The sequence below is a fragment of the Pyrus communis genome, chromosome 13 (assembly GCF_963583255.1).
Source record: "Pyrus communis chromosome 13, drPyrComm1.1, whole genome shotgun sequence".
Taxonomy (NCBI): domain Eukaryota; kingdom Viridiplantae; phylum Streptophyta; class Magnoliopsida; order Rosales; family Rosaceae; genus Pyrus; species Pyrus communis.
The window spans coordinates 12,373,381-12,383,059 of NC_084815.1; the positions used below are offsets into that span (position 1 = coordinate 12,373,381).

Genomic DNA, 9,679 nt, shown 5'->3' on the forward strand with positions numbered 1-9,679 from the left:
CATGACGGCATGGGTTCAAACCTTGTCGGTAGCTAATTTAACATCTAATCTAACAAAATCTATCGTATGACAAAAGAAAAAAGAAAAGAAAGAATATTATGTTTTGTCCACACGAGTTCAACTACATATTTGACATAGTATGACAGACCTTACAGCATATTCTTTAAAATAGTGGTAGTTTTTTGTTCCCTTCTTTTGTCACCATTTTACGTTGAAATGTTCTTATCCTCGGCTGATGGAGACTCCTCAGTAGATCGCCATTACTTGACTTTGAAATGTTCTTTCTTGACTCTGGGATGACCATTACTTCAAAATTACAGAAATAACAGTGTCTGGATGTGAAGAATGTAGAGTGTAAGTAGAAAATGTAAGATGTATGTTGAGTTTGTGGAGTGCAAGGGTATTATAGGAAAGTATGTGACAATGTATTAAGATAATATTTAATTGAAAAAGCAAACGTGAGATGCAAACATGGGATGCATTCAACAATTTGTGAGATGTTAATATAATAGATGCTTTGTTAAACAAGCGGAATTTGGATTCTTAATCCAACCGAAAAAAAAAACCGAAGTAGAAATCCCAGAGATGGTACCTAAAACGACAATAGCAGCACGCACATTTTCAAAGTGAAATGCAACAATGTCTTCCTGAATATTTGCAAAAACATCATCTAAAACAATCACTCACTTCAACGTCGATGAGAGAACTTCAACTAACTAAACAAAATTATGTTTTGGGGAGTTGGAGCTTACATGCTACTTGTACACATACATTGTATAATTACAAATCGATCGCATGTATATTTATGCGGTATACATAACAGGGTTTCTAATTAATTGCACAATGCTGCTTCATAAATGACTACCAACAATGGTGATTCCTTCCTATTGTTTTGAACCACACAAGGCATCTAACTCCATAGGCGATTTCTGCTCAGCACTGCCATCTGTTTGTTTAAACTCTGTTTGCAAGCCAAATCCATATCCGCCATCACTTCCATACAGGTCTCGATCCCACTGACCCACATATTCGTTCTTCTGGTCAGCTTTTAGAGGCAGATTAGATGTGGCGTAACTGTCAGGCAACGGGTCATCCACCCTTTGTTTCTTATGGGGAGATGAGGGTGTGGCCAATGCATCTCCCGTTGTCTCAAACTGAGCTGGCTTCTGCTTATCCTCAGCTGATGGTAACACATCTGACGCTTTGGGTGCACCACCAAGCTTTTGCTGCTCCTCAATGATCTTCATCAAGTATTTGCCCTGAGCTTCTATTCTCATTTGCAACTGTCTTTGAACCTGAATCGGTTTTTCAGACATTAGAAAAATTCTTAGTATAGCCCACACATGTCTAGACACAGACCAGAACAACATGACAATAACCATAACAATACATCGCATACAAGAGCAGCTTATTACAAGCTTTTGTCATACTTAACACTTGCACTTGACGTGCGGTATTGAAGGTCAGGGACCAAATGTATTGATTTTTGAAACTCAAGGACCAAAATGAGGAGTTGGATCAATGTCAAGGGTCATTTGCGATAAAACCCCTTATTTTGTGTAATCCACGTGTCACCATTTCATTGGATTTGTAGGTCCCACATACAAACTAGTAGAATAGTTGACGGAAACTTAATGGAAGGACCAAATTAATGTGCAGTAGTGAATGTCAGAGACGACATTGATTGATTGTGAAAGTGAAGGACCAAAATGATGGGTTTGATCAATCTCAGGACCATTTGTGATAAAAACCCTTAATTTATTATTCTAGGAATGTATGGTGAAGTGAGAAGATTTTGCAGGCCAGACTGCATCCCTCTTCCAGCAATGTAAGGTGAAGTGACAAAAAGAGACTTTACCTCAAGCTGTTCATGAAGACGCTTCTGAACTTCCATTTGCATCCTCAATGCCTCATTAATTTGCACTCCGCTGAGCAATTCAAAGATTTTATGGAACGTTAGATGCGGAGTCATTAATATGCATGAGAGAGATGATTTTGCAAGTAAAGAAAATGATGATATTGGTCATTAAAGCTTAAGAGACAAAAAGTGTTCATAAACCTGTATAACCAATATAAGGTAAAGGAAAAGGTACCCACGGAGAAGAATCTGAACAAGAGAGGCTGTCTCCAGAACCCTTCTTCTCGTCCTTAGAACCTATAAGTCAGAAACAGTACTCCATTCAAATTCATATTTTCATTAGGTACAAACAAGTTTTCTATTGCTGAAATAAAATATATGGATGTAGGGAGAAGCCTTTACCATCAGCTGGAGACTCTGGCAGGTACTTTGCAAGTCGATACTTCTATACAAAAGAATAATTGCATTGTTAAAAATAAGAACATATAAATCTCCCTAAATATGTAATATAGTGTAGCAAGGAAACCCACACCTGTAAATGGCTTTTCACATGATAAATAGTTAGTCCGGGAACACCCATCACTCTCAGAACACCTTTAGGTGTTGCCCCTAAAGAAAATTGGAAAAAATGAACATATGTGAAGTATATTAAGGATACACGAATGCAATTAGAAACACTAGTTTGAGTGGGAGCAGAAATGGAAAAAAATTTCACCAATCCCAGTGTTGTGGGACTGATTTGTCCCTTGGACCACACGCCAAAAATGAAGTATTGGACAATTTAATCCAGTCCTACATTTTTTTCTTGAGCTTGCAAAGCATGATTAGCTACCACATGTAAATCAAAACACATCCACTTCAATAAGAATTAAAAATTTAAAGACAATCAATCCTTAAACAGAATTACGAATATAGATGAAATAAGTAAACCACAGCTGAGAAAAAAAAAATGCTGGGAGAGCATTTATTTTTTCAATTTATTTTTTCGATTTATTAACTCAAAAGAAATGTACAACTCGTCGATAAGGAATCAAAAGTTGATTTAGAAAACACAGAATCATTACACTCAAGGATATGAGAAATATTCAAATGACCAATATCAATCAGAATTCCTCAAAATAAATTAACAGAAAGCAACAGTAACCATCACACAATAAATCCCAGTGAATAGTAAAAACCTCCTAGTCCTAGAAATTCAAGACGGGGTTAATTATACGGTTAACTACCCACACGAATGTGTACCTTACAGTACAACATGATAATTTAAATTCTTTGCTAGACTATAGATGGTTACCCGTAGTAAATAATACAGAAGATATGTGAAGGTGAGAAAAACAATGGAATTAATGGTTCAACACAACTTCCTTGGCTCTTCATCAAACAATAAAAAACATGGTTATGCCTGAGCGAGTTTACTGCCAGCAATTTAACAAAGTTCTAACTACAATTTAACAAAAAGTACATCACAATAGCAAAATATCCACACAAAAAACAGTACTACAATTTAACAAAGTTCTAACTACCACATAGTGAAAAATAAAAATACGCTGGACAAAAATAAATTAATATCTCTCCAAAAACTCTGACTTTGATTCAACCTAGGATTTTAAAGTGGACAACTAAATAGAGTCAGTTACGATATTAACAAACAAAGAACAATTTGAATATTTCCTTTTATTTCATAAGAAACATAATTAAAAGGTGTTGTTATTGAAACCCCAAAAAATTCATTGTGCACTCCTCATAAGAGTATTTTTCTTTCAAATTTTGGAGCGCCAATAACAGCACCCTAACAAAACATTAAACATAAAAAGGAAAATTAATGAAAAGGGCTTCAAAACTTTGTATGTAATATATAATATAATTCATTTATAACAACTGTACATACATATATTATACTCATAATTCTTGCTGGTGACAGTTACTATTCAATGGCAGTACGTACGAATATAAGTGCAATTAGAGGATATTATATGGAATGAAATTAAGGTGAATTAATAAACTAATTCAAGATGGCACATATAATATGAAAAGAAGGTGATGATGATAATAATTATCAGAGTGAGAGTTTCAATATTTAGGGTTTGATGTATGTAATTTGTGTCCTTTTCATTAAATAAAGTTATTAGGGTGCTTTTAGTTTTAAAAAAGTTTAGAGAAGCCTTTTTCATTGAAGCTTTCTGTCTTTTTCATTAAATAAAGTTATTATAATGCTTTTGGTTAAGAAAATTATTATAGAAGCCCTTTTCATTAAAACTCCCAAAATAAAACTGTACAAAATTATTGAACGAGGAGTTCACTTTCGAAAGCAAACTAATCATGAATCCTGCTGTTTAAAAACTGACAAAACAATATGAATTGCAAGACAAAGTTATAAACTCTGACTTTCCCTTTAAATAAAAACAATGAGGACCTTTCAAACTTGAAAACTATAATATTCCGCAAGCATCATTTAAATATTGAGGAACTGGTAATGACATTGACAGTTCTATCAGTTGGAACTTTGCGCCACCCAGTCTACCAAGCAACAGCATGATAGAAAGTTCAACATGAAAGTGGTAGCAGAGCAGCAGGAGTAACTGCTCAATAATGGTTTTCTCTCAATAATGGTTTTCTTCTTTCCTTATTAATCTTAAAAGGCATGGTCAAAGTGCTCACAGGAGCAGATGGTTGTGCAGACCTAAGGAGGACCAGTTTCAAGTATGGTTGCAGAATCCTCCGCAGGTCCAAACACAAGACAAAGCAGAAAAATTAAGTGGCCGAAACAAATCTTTACTGAGAACCTCCAGATCACATGTCTTTGGACCTTTATACAAGATAATATAAGTTGGGTAGTATTTCCAGTACCCTGACCTATGAGGGAGCCACTAGAGTACCAATATACAAGTAAGCATTGAGGGGACAAGTGGAGGCCATGATCATAAAAGACAATGCTCCCCAAACAAATGGCCAATCATTCACAACTGGTTGAACGACCGAAGTTGCCTAAACAGAATGCTCTACCAATAGTGCAACTTCGTGCCCAGATTATAACCATGATTTATGAGAAGTCCGACCCAGGTGAGAATCGTAAACTTAGAGAAGAACAAGATAATAAACGAAATCATTAAAAGAGTCAGTAGCGTGGACAGCCCTGCACCTTGTGATGGAAATGAACAAAATAAATGTAATTTCTTTCAGTCAGAAATATTTAGAACGCATCCGGATCCTATGCTGTGACCATTGGTGGCCACAATCATGATGCCAAAGGAAGAGAGTATCTTACTCAGCTCCAGCGAGAAGGAAGTGAATCACTGGAATCCCACAGATTGGTCACTCTACTGCTTTCGGGTCCATAAGACAATAGCAGAGGTCACAACTGGTAGACTCCCTTTACTGCATAAAATTGATTAGGGAAGAGATTGGTTACATCCAGTGCAAGGGTTCCTTCAACCTTGCACCAGATCATCATAAGTGGTTCCTTCAACCTTCCCCTCCTCAACCCCCCGGGCTACCTCTTCCCCTCCTCAACCCCCCGGCTACCTCTTCCCCTCCTCAACCCCCTCGGCTACCTCTTCCCCTCCTTTTCCCATACATTTCCCCCCTATCTTTAACTAAAAACACAAAATATTAAAACCAGAAGCATAGTGGCTATCAAAGAGGCCCAAAGCGGCTGAGTATGAACATGATTTGGATAAAAAAGAGCATGAATTCTTGTCGTCGTATTAGAGGTTTAACAAATTTTGGAGGTTAAACTCCACAAAAAAATTTGTCTACGATCTTATATCTTTACAAATCAACTACAAAGAAGGCAGAAATGAGAAAAAAAATACAGGATAATTAAAAATTCTTCTAAAAAACTAAGGAAAAATTCGAGGAAATCGATTCAATTGAAGGACTGGTTCAGTTTTAAGGAAGGGCCATGTCAAAATTGCAATGGAAACAAAGGACATAAATATTAAAAAAACAGGAAATAAAACGTTTACTGAAAAGAAAATACCCACTATCTGGTCCGCCAAGCTGAGTAATGGCATCCACGAAGCGGTCGTGGAGATCTGAAGTCCAGCGGAGTCGCTGCTTCCCGCTTCCCCCGCCAGAAGGCGTTGGACTTTTGGCGGAGGAACCGCCGCTGACAGCCCCGACGATCGCAAGCTCTTCCGAGCTCTGGGGTTTGTGCGGGACCAAGCTCGCCGTCGAGAACTTCTTGGCGTGATACATGTTCAAGACTCTGTCCAGTTACAACACCCAATCGGAGAGAGAGAGGTGATCATAAGATTCTGTTGAGGGAGTTGAAATTGGAAGCTTTATCTGTCTCTCATTGGACTGGACTGGATTGGAGGCCTGCAATTTAGTCAAACGGCGCGTATCGAGGTCGGAAGCCAGGACAAAAATGCTTTTCGTAATATTTGCCTCTGCCTTCTCAAACCCAAACCGCGCGTATCTCTCACCCTTCACCTTTAGGCGGTGGGATTAAAAGTCATTTTAAAAGCATGTTAAAACAAACCATTAGCCACTTAGTTTTTATTTTATTTTATTTTAGTTTTTATTTTTATTTTTATTTTTTTATTTTTAACTTTTTATTTGTAAACAAATGATATTATCTACATTAAGGTTATGTTTGTTGCGCCGGACTATTTCGAACTAGACTAGCTTCCAGGACTAAGTAAAATTGGCTTAGACTAAACTAAGCTGAACTCACTTAGTAAAGCGTTTAGTGCAGTAATAGACTAAAAGAAGGATAATTAACACCTATAATATTATATTATTTAATACACATCAAATAATTTTTATTATTAATTTAATAATGTCCAAAACTTTGGCTTAATGGTTGGGATTACCTTGCAATCAGCTACAACCCCATTTAGCCTATAAATACTAGGGTTTCAGATCACTTTTTTACAAGCCCCCTTGAGGGTCGCCCAGAGCTCTCTCTCTTCTCTTTCTTTGGCCTTTCTTCCAGAAACAAAACCCTATTTCCCTTCACCATCTGCTGCCACCGAAGAAACCACGCAGCTGCGCTGTTCTTGGAGAAGTTCAACATCAAAATTGCTTCAAGGGGGTTTCTTCTATGAAATTTAATTTCACTCATGTTGTCCTTCATATTTATATATATTATGTAATCATGTTGTGTAATTAAGCTCATTGCTAGGGATTTCGATGTAGCCTTGCAAAACTACTCTTTGTTATTAAGTTAAAGTATTCAAATTACTAATTTGTGTTCTTGGTTCATTCACTAATTTTATAGTTTCATTTGTTTGTTAATCTTAATGTTTGATCACCATTAGGGGATGCTTATGAATTATTTGATCAAGGTTATAGTACACTTCATGCTTAATCTTGGTAGACATGCGAATGAATGAATAAACTGCTATGCATATATCCTGCTGTGTGATTTCTTTGGTTCTTTGAAATTTTCTTGTTCTTAATGGATTCTTACTTGCTAATCTAAGTTGAACATCACAACTAGGTTGCAAATTAGGTGTACTTGATCACAACCACACATCAAATGGATGATCATAAATGAGTAAAATAAACCCTTGTTGTGGATTGTAGAGTTGAATGCGTTTTGACATAATTTTCATGGAATTGGCTTGTAATGGTGAAATTGATATCCCTAGTTCCATTCCCATCGTTTCTGAATCATTCTATTATTCATATTTAGATTCTCTTGCATTTTAAGTTACTTTACTTTTCAAATCAAAATCCAAACTCAATTTATTAGTTTCATTGTTTAGTTAGGGTTCGCATAAGGTTAGTAATTTGTAGAGTTCTAATCAGTCCTTGTGGTTTGACACCCTTACTTGTGCCATTATACTATCCTTATATTTGCACTTGAAAGGAACACAACAAAATTTTGGCGCCATTGCCGGGGACTAATTTCAGTCCCCTATAATTGCTTGCTTTATAAACCCTATTTGTTTTTCTTTTCTTAGTTTAGATTTTTAATTTACATTTTAGGTTGTTTGATTTCAGGTGGCATAGATAGATGTACGACGAATGTCCGTTATGTGCTAAAACTGGCCATCCTCTTCAATTTTGCCCAAGGAGAGATGAGTTTCCTACAGTTGTTCGAGAGCACTCACACCGCATGTGTTTCTCTAACGAAGGGCCACTGAAACCATTGTCAAATACATATAGCCCCGCTTGGAGAAAATTTCATCATGACTCTTGGAACAACATACAAGCTCCAAATCAAGCATTTGCACCTCCATCACAGTAGGAATCCTTTGACATTACTTTGGAGGACACTTTGAAGCTACTTGCTCAAAGCACTTTACAATTTCAACAATCAACGAGTAGCATGATTCAAGAACACTTCACTTCACTTACCAAGTTGGAAATTCAATTGGGGTAGATTGTCCAAGCGTTAAATATACATCAATTCGGTGGTGATGATCAAGAAGAGAAGGAGGAACAACCAAACAAAGCTTGTTGTGCATATTTTCATGAAGTTCCTGAGCTTTACGAAGATGAAGAGCCTTTCATTCCTCCTAAGCCATATGTTTCACCAATTCCTTTTCCAGGGAGATTTGTTAACAAAATCATGATGAGTCACCCACAGATGTGCTTGGTGAAACTATGCCGGACATAGTGTTTGAAGCTCTCCCTCTATCCTCTAATTTAATTGAATGTTTTTCAAAATCCGTGCCGGCTTCTCCATGTTGTTTTACATCTTTTCAGGTGCCATATTTGGAGCCTTTGGAAGATGATTTGCTGCCATTTGAAGAAGGAAAAGAATTGAAGTTTGATAATGAGACCTTGCTGCCATCTCAAACAAAGGAAGAAGATATGGTCTTGCATTTTCTTCACAGGGAGAGACAAAAACACCATCACAATCAAGTCCTTATGGAAATTCAACACACCATATTCAAAGTCCCTCGAAAGAAACCACTTATTTCGACCAAGGTTCGGAGATACCTTGACTTCCTGCCACCCTAGGCATTCATCCATCATACCCACCGTGTCTTGCCCAGACGTTAAATAAAGCGCTTGCTAGGAGGCAACCTAGCTGGGTTTGTGCTCTTTCATTTTATTTGTGTCTTTTAGTTTTATTTTATTCCACACATTCTGCCTATTTACACTGCATGCATTCCATTCATTTTTATGCATCGAGGACAATGCTTAGTTTAGGCTTGGGGGTGTGGGATTGAAAAGTTTCATTGTTTTTAGTTTTGGTTAAGTTTACTTTTGCTTACTAATGTGAATGTATATGAGGGCTATGTTTACAATCAAAACTACAGTGTTGTCATGAAAAAGTTTCATATCTTACTTTCTTTTACAAAGTTGTTACTCTTGGAATTATGATGGTTAAAGTACCATGCGCAAATTCTAGAAGAAGAATAGTGGAGACTACCCTAGTGAGTTATTTTTAGCCTATTTGCTTCTTTGAGAGGGTTTACAATGTTTCTATTCCTATCTTTTTCTTTCAATTTCACTTTGAATGATCTCATTATTTTTCTTTGATTGAATGCTAAGAATAATCCTATGTTGCAGATTACATGTGTTTATTATCACCTATGAATGAACTCATTGAGACGATGTTAGGCTATGCATGTTTTAACCACTAAGAGGCCTAATTCCTATCCCTTTGTGTGCTCCATTCACCCTTGTTGCAGCCAAACACTTTTAGCCTAGTTCTTTCATCACCCATACCAAACTCTACCCATCTTAGCCCATTACAACCATACCTTATAGTTTGGGGAATACTAAAGTGATGAAGACACATATAGATTGAGCTCTAGATCAAGAACATGGTGTGTACCGAGGTAACATGTGCTGGAATTGCAAAAAAAAAAAAAAAAAAGTTATAGAAAAAAATCAAAGAAGATGCAATTCCCAAAT

General features: G+C 36.6%; 1 protein-coding gene across 1 annotated transcript; it reads right to left on the reverse strand.

The window, feature by feature from the left end:
- Positions 1 to 713: 713 nt before the first annotated feature.
- LOC137713211 (myb family transcription factor PHL7-like) lies at positions 714 to 6,201 on the reverse strand. The gene is made up of 6 exons (XM_068452489.1): positions 5,842 to 6,201; positions 2,391 to 2,467; positions 2,261 to 2,303; positions 2,098 to 2,155; positions 1,859 to 1,928; positions 714 to 1,295 (listed from the first exon to the last, which is right to left on the reverse strand). Exons 1-6 carry the CDS (start codon positions 6,053 to 6,055, stop codon positions 885 to 887), a joined length of 873 nt encoding a protein of 290 aa, XP_068308590.1. The 5' UTR covers positions 6,056 to 6,201; the 3' UTR covers positions 714 to 884.
- Positions 6,202 to 9,679: the final 3,478 nt, after the last annotated feature.

Coding starts and splice junctions, on each gene's coding strand:
- LOC137713211 (XM_068452489.1), bottom strand. CDS start 6,055: ATGTATCACGCCAAGAAGTTCTCGACGGCGAGCTTGGTCCCGCACAAA. Junction 1,929..2,097: donor TCTTGTTCAGATTCTTCTCC/GTGGGTACCTTT, acceptor TGAATTGCTCAG/CGGAGTGCAAATTAATGAGG. Junction 1,296..1,858: donor GTCTTCATGAACAGCTTGAG/GTAAAGTCTCTT, acceptor AAACCGATTCAG/GTTCAAAGACAGTTGCAAAT.